The 14,536-nt window shown below is 39.2% G+C and overlaps 1 protein-coding gene and 1 long non-coding RNA gene across 4 annotated transcripts in view; one reads left to right on the forward strand and one right to left on the reverse strand.

Annotated features, from left to right (window-relative positions):
* The window catches only part of LOC139948339 (laminin subunit gamma-1-like), a 78,119-nt gene that overhangs the window by 25,079 nt on the left and 38,504 nt on the right, over positions 1-14,536 (reverse strand). Inside the window, exons 1-3 of one of the 2 annotated variants that reach the window (XM_071946476.1) lie at positions 8,184-8,407; positions 2,831-3,019; positions 1,924-2,041 (exon numbers count right to left, since the gene is read on the reverse strand). In XM_071946476.1, coding sequence (XP_071802577.1) covers positions 1,924-2,041; positions 2,831-3,019; positions 8,184-8,283 — 407 coding nt within the window. In that variant the 5' untranslated portion in view covers positions 8,284-8,407. Of the gene's footprint in view, positions 1-1,923; positions 2,042-2,830; positions 3,020-8,183; positions 8,408-14,536 lie in introns of those variants that run through there. The other variant, XM_071946475.1, reaches the window with a different exon arrangement.
* Positions 8,547-14,536, forward strand: part of LOC139948340 (uncharacterized) — a 43,937-nt gene continuing 37,947 nt past the window's right edge. Inside the window, exon 1 of one of the 2 annotated variants that reach the window (XR_011787435.1) lies at positions 8,547-8,815. This is a non-coding gene — a long non-coding RNA (uncharacterized lncRNA). The remainder of the gene's footprint in view (positions 8,816-14,536) is intronic. The other variant, XR_011787436.1, reaches the window with a different exon arrangement.

Below are 14,536 nucleotides of genomic sequence, written 5' to 3' on the forward strand. Positions count from 1 at the left end.
GCAGACAAGCACTCACGGACTGAGAAAGGCGTGTCAAAGGCCCTTTTCGAAACCACGGCTTCTGCTTTGGATTTGGCTCAGGCTACCTTGGCCCCGCGGTTGTTTTGAATATTGCCCGTGCTTTGGGTATACGCACTTAGTATTTCAGACGAGAGGATGGAGCCTGAAGCCGAATCCAAAGCCGAAGCCGTGGTTTCGAAAAGGGCCATAGCACACAAAAGTCAAGAAACTCTTCAATTACTCAACCCATACACAAATTATTGTGTGAGTCCCACATCCAAAAGGAACAAAAAAATCAAGAGACTGTCTCGAAAGTCTAGTTTGCCAATGTCACAAAATTTTGTATTGGTTTCGCTGGAATTGTTCTTTATTGGTCACTGGGGAGAGATGTCCCTTTCTTTTGAAAGTGAATTTTGAAATATTATCTGCCCATACAGCCAGACTGTCCCAAGGGGTTGAGGGGGGTCTCTATTGGGTCAAATTTAATTGGACATATTTAGAGAGGTTATACTCCAGGTGGGACATTGCAAGTCTTTACTTCTGAAAGCAAGTGCACTGGGGACAGGGTTTCTGGCTGTCGAACAATGAGTTAAAGGTTGCTTTCCAAAAGAGAGCATTCATGTCAAATAACGAAGGGTACTTCGGAATAATGTACTTTCTTATGTCTGTCTTCAGAGGCCAGAGGCAAAGTAAACCTTTGGTTTTGGAATCATTTGATTGTCAATTGTATTGAACCTGTAATTGGACTACGCAATCTGAGAAACGTTTCATGCAGAAACGTTTCTCAGATTGAAATGTTTTTGAATCTCTCTCTCTAAAACCGCTTTCCTTTGAAGGGAATTGTTTCTCAAATAGTTTTACATTATTGACATTTTCAGTGCTTCTGACCAAGTAAGTTATTAATGGTCTGTAACTTTTGAAGTAATTACTAAAGGAATATCCTCTCATCCACGACACACCATTTAAGTAGTAAAAAATGCCAGAGGCTTTGACCATAGCAGAAGCAAAGAGCGCATTCCCACATGATTAGTTGCAGGCGTGAAATCGCGGTCGCGTTCCCACTTGAGTATGATCGAGCTTTGATCCCCTTTTTGGGAACGAAAGTGGATTCAAAAGAACACTGTTTCGCTAGCAAATTGCGGGGGGTTTGATCGCCCTTTGCGCTCCCACTAGACTTTTGATCGCCCATTAATCCACAAGGGCGATCAGATCCCGCTTAAATCCTACTCCCGAGGAGGATCAAAATTGCACGGTCAGATCCTGATCGCCCTCGCGTTCCCAATTGAGCTTATTTCTCTTTGATCGCCCTTTGATTGCCCTTTCGGGGTCTTGATCTCCCTTTTCTCGAATTGGGAGATCAATGCGGGGTCCAGTGGGAGTGGGATCAGAGTCTTCCTTGAAGGCTTAATTTCTTGTCACTTTATACACTTAGAGAAAGTCTCTGCTACGGTCAAAACGTCAGGCCACTAACTATTTTTGGTTTTAAGATTGGAACAAATCAATATTTCGATTATTAGTAACAATAATAACCCTTTTTTATATAGCGCTTTTCACACCCGGAGGGCGTCCCTTAGCGCTTCACATTATTACCCCTAGTCACTGGGCCTTAAATCACTCCTTAAACCATCTCAGCTCCCTGGTGGGGAGTATGCAGCCTGTGCAACATTAATATGCGCTACTCGGCTAAATCAATCACAAGAACCATCTCTGCCCTCACAGGTACCCATTTACCCCTGGGTGGAGAGACGCAATTATAGTTAAGTGTCTTGCTCAGGGACACAAGTGTCACGACCGGAATTCGAACCAACACTCTGCTGAACAGAAGCACCAGAGCTCGAGTTCGGTGCTCTTATCCGCTAGGCCACGACACCCTACATTAAAATGCTTTTAATCATATATTTTCGTCTTAATGAAATAACTTACGTGCAACCGATGACATCAAAGTTGAAGTAGTCTGGCAGGCACTGGTTGCATTTTTCACCGGTAACTCCAGTCTTGCAGACGCACTGACCATAGCTGTCACATTGGAGATTCAATGAACCTGAAAGTGGGGACCAATCGATTAACGTCTTAACAAGGATGAACAAAAACACACACATGTAGAACTGAAAAGATAGCTTACCCAACTTGAACTAGTTACATGCAGACCTACACACATGGCATTACATTTTGGGAAGTCACCAGTTTCTGCTTAGCAATTTTATTTACTGCTCAGCATTTTTTTTAGTTTGATAGTTCTATTCAGTTTAGCTCCTTGATTGTGCTTTTCAACTTAGTCAGTTTTCCCTTGCTGCTTATTACTTGAAATTTGAAATAAAAAACTGTCTCCCGCCAAGGTGACCCCCTGGCTGCCTCTTCCCATGTTGTATCATACACTTGGGTGGGGTCCCTGGTGATACGACATTTAGGCCAACAGGTTGAATGGCTTCTGAGTGGCACTCATGATAAAAAACTTTGACAAAATAGGGAGCAGCCAACATTAGGGCTTGATAGCTCCGTTGGTATAATGGCATCACGTTAGTCTAGAAGTCGCATGTTCTAGTTCCACTCTAGCCAATTTCCTTCAATCAACCCAAAATAATTTTTGCTAAGTTCACAAGCTGCAGGGTGAGATGACAGGTCTGATACTTCAGGGAGGCAATGAAGGCGATTGCCTCCATGCCCCCCAGTTATTGCCTTGATGCCCTTGAAATGCTCCAGTAGAAATTCACAATTTCCTCATAGGGTGGTGCCCTTTACCAAGGAGGAAAAAAAATGCGTTGGTGCCCTCGCCTTTTCAAAAACGAAACATACCCGCCTGATGAGATAAGATGAGGCTTTCATTACTTACCAACTGGGTCACAGTTGCACGGCTGGCACACGTCATCCACAGACGTCTGGTAGAAGTTGTCTCTGCAACGTTCACAGCTATGCCCTGCGGTGTTTCCCTCACAGTCAAGGCAGTTTCCACCATGCCCTGTGCGGTCATAGAGGTCCTGATCGAAGGTGCAACGGTTGGAGCGGCCATTGCAGTTACACGCTGTTGACAAGAAGAGACAAATTCAATATTGACAATGGTTTACCTTAGCCGTGGTCTGCTGGCCAAATGCCAGTTAAACCCGGTCAAAATTCTGTCTAAGAAGTCCCACTGGCTAGTTTATTGCTGAAGTCATATAGCTACACTTCATATTAGTTTAAAATACAAGCCCCATGCAGGCCTGATACTTCACGGAGGCAACGAAGGCGATTGCCTCCGTGTCCCCTGGTAATTGCCTTGGTGCCCTTGAAATGCTACAGTAGAAATTTGCAATTTCATCATTGGGTGCCCTTTACCCAAAAGAAAATGCCTTGGTGCCCTTGCCCTTTCAAAAACGAAGCATACAGCCCTGCCCATGCTATAATGACAATATTGAAACGAAAATTTTAAAATGAGGACAAGTCAAAAAGCTGGCGAACTGGTGGAATGACAACCTAAATAACAGGTCCTGCTCGCTAGTTCTTCCAGATATGTCAACTCTCCCGAAACTGTTGCATCACTCAATAGTGTAAAATGCAGAAAGCATTATTTTTCGGGCTTTAATTTCAAACATCTTTTTGCAACTCATCCCCACCGTTCTTGGAAAATGTCTCAATACATAAAAAACAAAACTGTCGACAGAAAATTCTGAGAGGTCCTTGGTATTTTAACTGGCATTTGGCCAGTGTATTGTAAGGATGAACTCTATATATATGCTTGTATGCTTGGCCAAGTGATAAGCAATTGTTACTTTTGGGCCTACAATTCAAAGTCCTCCAGTCTCAGACTAGGCCTACAGTCCCAAATCCTTCAATCTCAGACAACTTCCCTAGTATAATTTTGAGTGAGTTTGGAGGACGATTACGGTTTTCCAAATGAAAAACAAAGTCACAACAGACTGCGGTGACCCATCCAATTCCGCAAAGCTGTTTTTACATCAATTGTTATGCAATTCTCACTGAAGCGTATCCTAATTACAAACAGGATACTTCATATCCGATCCACAATGAAGTGTAATATTTTGCTCTGGGATTCGATTATGATTTTTATATATTTTTTTTACCACATTTATATCCTCTCACAAGATTGTTTTACTACTGTACCATTTTTGTTACAGGCAAGCCCCTACTACCAACCTATTTTAAAAGGGCCCTATAATAAATCTGAGTTGACATTAAAAGCCCTCAGGGGGGGGGGTCTTGAATTCAATAAAAACTGTGTGGTTAAATGTGGCATACATTGGAAACTCAGACAATGGCCGGTCTGTGTTCTTGGTTTTGAAAGGGTTGAGGTTTGACCATTGGCATTTCCTGCAAGATACAAACTATAGAAACAAAGTCTGCGGTGGTATCTGGCAACAAATTCTGGTATCATGGGGGTTCCCGTTCCTTGATTTAAAGCCATTGAACACTTTCGGAACAGAGACAAAATTAAAAGTTCACAGCTTTACAAATAACTTACAGGGTTTACAGAAGGTAATGGTGAAAGACTTCTCTTGAAATATTATTCCATGAAATGCTTTACTTTTTGAGAAAACATTAAAACAATATCAATTCTTGATATCTAGAATTACAGATTTATTTTAAACACATGTCATGTCATGGCGAAACGTGCCGAAACACGGGCGGGTGTTTCCATTTTCCATTCCCTTATAAAAGGCTTCAGCTGAAGCCTTTTATTATTTTGAGTGAGAAATTACCTCTTTCTCAAAAACTATGTTACTTCAGAGGGAGCCGTTTCTCACAATGTTTTATAGTAGTCTAGCAACACCTCTCCATTGCTCATTACTAGGTAAGTTTTTATGCTAACAATTATTTTGAGTAACAAAATATTGGAAACAAGAAGTTGGCACTTAAAGTCACCTGGAAGTGGTATTTTTTCAAAATAAAGCTTTTGTCACTAATATATGTGTTTTGATGAGTGGAATGGGAATAAACATTTAACTAAGGTTTAAAAAATCAGTTCTTATGTTATTTACAAATTTAAGAGTAGACCCCGACCCGAGAGGGCGCTGTTCGTGACGTCAATCGAGGCAGACTTTGCCTGTAATGCATAGAGTAAACACAATTGCAAAGTACATGTACGGACCAAGTCGTGAGTTTGTACGTTTCAAAAAAATAAAAATTGTTTTTTTCCGGCAATGCTGACCAGGTGTATTGCTGCTGAATGCAGTAAAAACACTTTTTGAAATGTACCAACTCACGACTTGGACGTACATGTACTTTGCACGTGTGTTTACTATACGCATTGCAGGCAAAGTCTGCCTCGATTGACGTCACAAAAGGGTAGGCGGAGTCAGCCCCCCAAACTACTTTATATATTTTTTAAACATATAAATCGTGACAAACAATTACTAGAAAAAATGTTTTATTGTTCGTAAGCATATACTCTTCTGTTTGAAAGAAAAAAAATTCTATTTCCAGGTGACTTTAAAGTTTTTCACAGGAGATGAAGCAAATCTCTGCCATCATCAATACAAGATGTGACAAACCGAAAGGTGACGCATGCAAAACAATCTAAATACTCCGTTAACCAAATGTGGAGAGCAGATGTATTGAAAATGGGAAAACCATCTGGGAAGATTACAGAAAAATAAATACATGCACTAATGTCTAATGTAAAAGGCCAAGGCAGGTTCATCTTCAGCATCTAGACTGAGTGTGGAACTAACTTGTGCCTGCTACGCAAAAGTCTTTTAGAAGAATATACAAATCACAAAAAATAGACTAGAAATTACAGATAGTCTGTTTAAAATGTTTGTCTTTTGGGGAGGGGTCTATTTTTAGTCTGCTTAGAACTGTTTGCTTTGGGGATTGTGGTTTTACCGGAATAAATTGAACAAAAACGATAAATAAAAGACAGTGCAGCCTGCAACTTGGGCCATCTTTTTCAGACATAAAAATAAAATGAGTATTGAAAAGATCTCCTTATCAAATATTCAGACAACGATTCCCCCAGATGTAAGTTACTTTACTTTACACTGAACATGGTGGAAGGGAAAAAACCCTTTTTATTTAGAGTTAGTCACAATATATGATAAACCTAACCCTTCATCCTCCCTACAGGTCCAGTCCGAGGATAACAAGTCAAGAAGTCATAAAATCTTAAATTCATTATTTTGGGTTCTTTTGGCCACCCATACAGTACAACAGTGCCTGGGAGTGTAGGTTGAAAGAGACTAAACAATTTCAAATTTTTTAACAGTATAATAGTCTTTCAGTCAAGAAAAAACTAATTGCAAAAACTATTGATAAGCTTTCCTTAAAATGTCAACAGACATCAAGGCTCAAAATTTTGGGGGAAATCCACAAAACTGACCAGAGAATTTGTTACGATACAAGACCAGAATCAAACTGAAAAGAACACAACCTGTAGGTACCTCCATGAACACATTATGTACACAGTTTCACATTTTGGAACAAGCACAACAGATAATATTTATCAAATTTTTCTTATGGGCAATCAACAGAAGGGAAGATATTTGTATTTATCAGTCTTAACTTTATGTTTTTGAATACCGGCCAAAATGTGCATATCGGCTAAAATGGGGGAGCAACCCTAATGTATTGATCATGTGTATTGATTCTTCCTCCATGGTATACAAGGTACAACCTTTCTTTATTGAACATTTCCTTTTTTTTTAAATAGCTCTATGAAGGTTCAATGACTCTAGAGCTTGTGACTACTTGTACAGTAAAGCCAATCAATTTAGAGCGCTTAAAACATATCAAGAGATAATATACAAATATAACACGGTTTGAGGGTGACTAGTCGATATTAGCTCCCCGAGGTATTGGAAGTTGACAAACTAGTTCCCGAGGCAAAGCCGAGGGAACTAGTTTGTCAACTTCCAATACCGAGGGGAGCTCATCGACTAGTCACCCGAAATAAACCATGTTATATTTGTTTTACTATACTTCATACATATTCAGTTACCAGAACATGAGTTTTGAGCAAGAGAAAATGATTACTGTGAAACTAATACACATGATAAGTTTGTTCATGAGTTGGATGTCGCTTAGAGAGCGCTGTTCGTGCGTGTATACAAATTGGTGCCATGCCAGAATCAATAGCGCCCGGGGATGACGTCGCGCAATGGTAGTGCGCATGACAAGTAGAATAGCTCCCGGGGAACTATTACTTGTCATGCGCATTTACCACTTGCGTGAATACTCACGTGCGCGCTTGGTAGTTAGCAAAATTAACACCTATGAATGATGATGATGAATGGACCAATGAGAACTCGACTCTCTGTCATGAATATGTATGAGGTATAGTAAAAGAGATTATTTTCTGAAAAATACAATTAATTTACTAAAGCCTACAACTTTCGCAACTCCTTTTAAAGCATTTCTCCATGTTTAGAGTAAAATAACATTTCAGCATCATCTAAATATTTTAGATAACATTCAACTCAAGAGTCAATGTAAACCAACAAATCACACATTGCACACTGAGCATGCAGAAATATTGAACCAAGGCAATTTTGGTTGTGAAGTTGCAAGATAATAATGGAAGAAAAAACACCCTTGTCGCACGAGGTTGTGTGCTTTCATATGCTTGATTTCGGGACCTCAAAATCTTATTATGAGGTCTCGAAATAAATTACTTCTTTCTCGAAAACTACATTACTCCAGAGTGTGCCGTTTCTCACATTGTTTATACTATCAACAGCTCTCCATTGCTTGTTACCAAAGTAACTTTTATGCTAACAATTATTTTGAGTAATTACCAATAGTGTCCAGTGCCTTTAACCATGCTGTAACCGATTTCATGTTTACTGATGTATTGTAAACCTTTTATCCTTACATCTGGCTGGTCCAGATTGTGCATGTCTTTTGTAGAACTTTTAAATTTTGTAACCATGCAGGCCTGATACTTAACGGAGGCAACGAAGGCGATTGCCTCCATGTCCCCTGGTCATTGCCTTGGTGCCCTTGAAATGCTCCAGTAGAAATTTACAAATTTCATCATAGGGTGCCCTTTACCAAGGAGAAAATGCCTTGGTGCCCTTGCCCTTTCAGAAACGAAGTATACAGCCCTGAACATGACATTGTAGTATTGCCATGTAATGCTACCGACAACGTGTTGTGTTTTAAACCGAAACAAACAAATAAATAAATAAATAAATAAATAAATAAATAATTCAGCCGAATTGGAATATAAATATCTTAAAAAGAAGATGTACCTTGCCATTGTGTACCGTCCCAGAACCAGTATCCATTCACCAGTGAGACACACTGAAGAAAGACTAAGGTGACCAAAGCGATGCTGTGTTGTATCTCCATGTTCAGTCACAAGAAATAGTTACAAAATAAATCCAAACTCAGAGAACTCGAGCAGACCCTTGTGCTGATGATAAAACAGGGGAAACTTCTCAGACAAGTTCAGCAGTAGTCGTCAGTCAGCAGAAAAACAACAACAACAATTTGGGAAAGACTTGTGGTTTGCCGACAGATTAATTCACAGTCCAGTAGGGAGGAAAGTTTGAGCAGGCTGTAGGGCACCAGGTAATGATGCTTGCTACTGTTATTCTGTTGCCGCAACTTCCATTGGTCTACGCTGCCTGCTGGCCATACCAGATGCCTATAAGCTAATTGATGGCTAGTGAGCGTAAACCTTGGCACTAGGCCAGAACGGTAACTTGAAGGTGGTAATGCTCCAAACACAGGATGGACTGGGGCTCTGAGGTAGAAACCAAGCAGAGAGAGAGAGAGAGAGAGAGAGAGAGCAGCCTGGTGGGAAACACCTGGGTTCAGCACGGATGACTCGCTCCGACGGTCGATGGTCCTTTTCTTCTCCTCAGCTGTGACTCGGTAGGTGGGTTTCAGGTCATTTCCTTTCTTTTCAAAAAAAAAAAATCAAAAACTCTCACCAACTTTTATTTGCAGATGAGCTGTTACCTAAACTTGCAGAAAATTTCTGTTGATCAATTCCTGCATATCAATCCAACGCTAGAATGGTATCTGGTTACTTGGTTCCTCCTGACTCATCTGTAAAAGCTATCATCTGGCAGAATACACCACATGAAGCCAGCACTTTCATGTGATAATTGGGGAAACTCTGGCATGGGGGTACTGTTTCAGAGCTCCAGGGATACAGGTGCAGTGATGGTCCAGTGTACACACCCTCTCTTTGATCAGTCCAAGGATCCAGTTATTAGTAACCACCCTAGTTATGATCTCACTCCATAACTATGGGCTCTCTGTACTCGGGTAGATCCTACATGTAAATTGTTTGAACAGGATCCTGTGTAAAATGGCTTTGTACGCTCTGCTAATGTAAGAGTCCTTCAAGATATTATCATCACCACAGATTGGGCTGCATTATAGCATTAAACCACCACCAGTGTAACATTAAATATATGACAGACAGTTTGATTGGAGAAAGTCTGATTGGCTTTATCGATTACTGTATGAGCAGTCACAAGTTCTAGGGTCATTGACCCCTCACAGAACTATAAAAAACGGAAACGACTATAAAGAAAGGTTGTACCTTTCATACCATGGAGGATGGATCAATACACAGGATCAATACACAGGATCAATGCAAATTACAATAACAGGCATGTGAGTAACTTATCCATGAAAGAAGAGGAAAAGGATAACCAGGCAAGAAGACAAGAGGAACAGATATATTTCGTACACAGAAAGTGAAGGGAAAAAAAGATGAAAATCAAAACCCAAAAAAGCAAATCAGCTGAAATAAGGAAGTCTCACATGCCTGCATTAGACTAGAGACAGAGTAGAACAAATGTTCTCCCCATCTGGGACGATATGCAAATTTTGGCCGATATTCAAAAACAAAAAAATCACAGATACTGTTGATTACCCTTTAGAAAAATTAGATCTTCTCTTTATTGCTCTCTAAAAAATGTGCACTGAACCTGTGTACATGTTAATTGTGATGAAAGTGTTTTCTTCTCATTCTGATTCAGGGGTGGATTTCACAAAGAGTTAAGACTAGTCTTATCTCGAGTTAGGACAAGCTACTCGTCCTAACTTAGGACTAGCCTTAAGTTTCTAGGACTTCTATGACTAGTCATATTCCCAACTCTTTGTGAAATGGACCCCTAGTCTTTTAACACATTATCTGGTCCAGTAAAACTTTTGAGCCCTACAGGCCCTGCAGTTTTGTGGATTTTTTCCCTAAACTCGAGCCCTGAAGTTTTTACATTTCAAGGAAAACTTATCAATAGTTTTTGCAATCAATTCTTTCTGGACCAAGAGACTAAAATATTCTTGTTGAGAGTCTTATAAACTGATGGAGGTATTTGAAATGGTTTTGGCTTTTTTCAACTGATTATTCAAGGCACTGTTGGACTGGGACACACAATGTCAAAAGAACTCAAGTAGTTTGTTTGTACAAACATAACAAAGCTCTCCTTTTACCTGCAGCAATAGAAGTTGAATTGACGGAAAAACACCCTCATGTCTTTGAATGGTTGCATTTAAGAGAGAAACCAGCCTTTTTATATGGGATTTACAGTCTACAAATAATTCAGACTAAAGTCTCATTAATTTTATAAGTTAGGGATCCATTAAAATACGAATCACCTTGAGGGGAAGCCTGAAGAGACAGTGGATACTTGAGGCAGTCTTGCCAGGTTGTAAAAAATACCCAAACCACAAAAGATGGGGAAGAAATGGTCCTTGGAAACTGGTAATTTAAGGCACTTTAAAGGCACTGGACAGTATTGGTAATTACTCAAAATAATTGTAAGCATGAAAACTTACTTGGTAATGAGCAATGGAGAGCTGTTGATAGTATAAAACATTGTGAGAAACGGCTCCGTCTGAAGTATTGTAGTTTTTGAGAAAGAGGTAATTTCTCACTCAATAAAACTCTTCAGGCCTGAAGCCTTTTATTATGCATCTGAAAGCGCCAAAAAAAATTGGTGGGAAAGGGTGTTTTTTCTTTCATTATTTTCTTGCAACTGCAATGAGTCCAAATTTTGACAGGATTGTTATTTTAGGCATAAACGAGGTGTCCAATATAGTGCCCTTTAAAATACAACTTATCATGAGGGAAAACCTAAAGAGGCAGTGGATACTTGAGGCAGTCTTGCCAGGTTGTAAAAAAAATATGCAAACCACAAAAGACTGGGAAGGAATAATCCTTGGAACCTGGGAACTTTAACAGAGATTTTAGGGCCAGCCACAGAGTGTGGGTATTTTATGGCTTTGGTGTAGTTGTAGGCCAGCAGTTTGTTGCTTTCCAACGATGTGACAAGCATTGTGGTGTGGTTTAAACATCAACAATAGTCAATTGAAAACATCCACATAAAAAAAACACAGACAACATTTTATCAAATATTCCTTTTCTATGGAGGAATGAATTTTGACAGATGATGCAGATTCAAAATGAAAAACATTTTAGCATATTTGTGAATGCACATAGACCTTATAGACCAAAAACTCAATATGCCCGAATTAGATCAAGTCTGATCGCTAGCTAGACCAGCATGCACCTCATTCTACAGTTCGCGCGTTCACAATAGGTACAGTGTTTATTTTAGCAAAATTGTTTGTACAAGGCTGATAGATATTAGATATTATTAGGATATCAACAATAATTCATTTTGAGTTTTTAATTAACTACCACTTTTCATTGGTAGAATTATTTGTTCTTTTTTTTTTAAAGTTTAGTTCAATGCCTTAAAAAATTAAGCTTTTAACTTTCTGGAATCTATAAAAAAAAATAGCTAATCAAACTTTTAATCAAAATTAATTTACAGTTTAGTGTGTAGGCCTATATCTCAAGTCAACAGTGTTGAAGCGTCACTGAATTGAACAGCGACATCACTTTTCGTTTATTCAATCAGCTAATCAAACCTTAAATCAAAATTTTTGGGACAAATCGGCTGAAATCGGACCTTCAATGATTGGGTTTGATACTTGGTTTAAAGGCAGAGGACATGATTGGTAATTACTCAAAATATTTGAAAGCATAAAACCTTACTTGGTAACGTGTAATGGGGAGAGGTTGATAGTATTAAACGTTGTGAGAAACGGCTCCTTCTGAAGTAACATTTTTTTCGAGTGAGAAGTAATTTTCCAAGGATTTAATTTAGAGACCTCAGATTTAGAATTTTAAGTCTTGAAATCAAGCATCTGAAAGCACACAACTTTGTGTGACAAGGGTGTTTTTTCTTCCATTACCATCTTGCAACTTCGAACACCAATTGAGCTAAAACTTTCACAGGTTTGTTATTTTATGCATATGTTGAGATAAACCAAGTGAAAAGACAGTGCAGTGGACACTTCTGGTAATTGTCAAAGACTAGCCTTCACAGTTGGTGTATCTCAACATATGCATAAAATAACAAACCTGTGAAAATTTGAGCACAATCGGGTCATCAAACTTGCGAGATAATAATGAAAGAAAAAAACACCCTTGTCACACGAAGTTGTGTGCGTTTAGATGGTTGATTTTGAGACCTCAAGTTCTAAACTTGAGGTCTTGAAATCAAATTCATGGAAAATTACTTCTTTCTCGTAAACTATGGCACTTCAGAGGGAGCCATTTCTCACAATGTTTATACCATCAACATCTACCCATTACTCGTAATCAAGAAAGGTTTTATGCTAATAATTATTTTGAGTAATTACCAATAGTGTCCACTGCCTTTAACACCCACTGTGGAACTTGCTTAGGGGACACTACACCAAGGACTGCATGATTCCAACATACTTGACAGTCAGTGGTCTGTCTGTCTGCTTTAATGTCCCTGTAGACCTCCATACATAATAATATCATGAGTAAGTATAAACAAAAGTGCACCAATTATCCCACATTGATTCTCTAAGGGGTTGTAATGTTAGCATTTAATGTCTTGGGCTGGTACTGTGGTTGTCTTGTGAGTCAGGGTCAAATGCTACTCCTTGAAAGGAAACAGGCGAGAACGATGAAAGAGAGAAGGCAACTGTTTTGGGGGGTTTGTTTAGGTCTACACTTAAGCCCCTTTCACACGAGAGCAAATTAACTAGGGTCCCTTGCTAAAATGTAGCATGGTTGTAAAATCTTACAAAATGTACATGGATGTCCCTCGTGTGAAAGGACAACAATTTTTTCTACTGTCCCAGTTCTCTTGCAAAATCTTGTCAAACATTGCAACATCCATGCTCAATTAAAGGCAGTGGACACTATTGGTAATTACTCAAAATAATTATCAGCATAAAACCTTACTGGGTAACGGGTAACGGGAAGGGGTTGATAGTATAAAACATTGTGAGAAACGGCTCACTCTGAAGTGACGTAGTTTTTGAGAAAGAAGTAATTTTCCATGAATTTGATTTTGAGACCTCAAGTTTAAAATTTGAGGTCTCGAAATATGACCGACACATAATGACCGATTAACAAATATTCTCCAGGAACGGGCCATGTTTTTGTCTTGTCCAATGAACCACAAATCTATATTTCAATCAGTAAGTAATAAGTCATGCCATGAACTGCACATTATTGTCATATTCTTTTAGGAATTCTAAAACCTAACGTAAATTGAACACACACAGGCCCCTTCACACTAAACAAGTTTCCAGGAAAACCTTTTCACATCTGGAAAGCTTACCCTGGGAAGCTCCTGGGAAATAGCAATACCAGGGAGTAGTTCCCCTTGCCGTGCTCGCTTGGGATTGGGAGTAGGGTTAAAGCCATTATACACTTTCGGTACAGAAAAAAAAGTTCACAGATTTACAAATAATTTACAGGGTTTACAGAAGGTAATGGTGAAAGACTTTTTGAGAAAACATTAAAACAATATCAATTCTCGATAGCGAGAATTACGGATTTATTTTAAACACATGTCATGACACGGCGAATTGTGGGGAAACAAGGGTGGGTTTTCCCATTATTTTCTCCCGACTCTGATGACCGATTGAGCCTAAATTTTCACACGTTCGTTATTTTATATATAAGTTGTGGTACACAAAGTGTGAGTCTTTGACAATATTGTTTACCGAAAGTGTCCAATGGCTTTAATACTGAGTGTTCATTTCCCCCAGGAAAAATGCATTGAGTGTGAACATTGGGTGGCGATGGTGTTAAAACTCCCCAGAAATTTTATGGCGTTTTTATTAAGGGCTATTTATTGCTGTGTCCTTAGGATGGAACTTCAAGCCATGAGGTGCCATGTGTTGTGCAAAACACCAAAGTTGCACTTATTGTAAAGAGAGGGTGTTCCTGGTTTGATTGGCTGCATAGTGCGCCACAGCACCTTGTTAACCATTATAGATATGTACAATAGGCCTAAAGGAAAAAGGTTTCAAACTTAAAAATTGTAGCTCAGCATACCTTGCTAAAAAAGAAGACGATTGCTGGAGTGGAGTGACAAATTTGAGCACTATATAGGAGGCCAATATTATTATTGTATTATTATAAACACACACACCCTCCCCCATTCTAGTGATGTTAACTCCATAGCCTGAACTTCTTGCCCTCTGCTTGGGAATTCTTAATAAAATAACACGGTGACAGCTTGTGTAATAAATGGCTAGTCGGAGGCTACACAGTCAATGAGCTGTCAACGCAGTACTCCAACAT

The sequence above is a fragment of the Asterias amurensis genome, chromosome 15 (genome assembly GCF_032118995.1).
Source record: "Asterias amurensis chromosome 15, ASM3211899v1".
Taxonomy (NCBI): domain Eukaryota; kingdom Metazoa; phylum Echinodermata; class Asteroidea; order Forcipulatida; family Asteriidae; genus Asterias; species Asterias amurensis.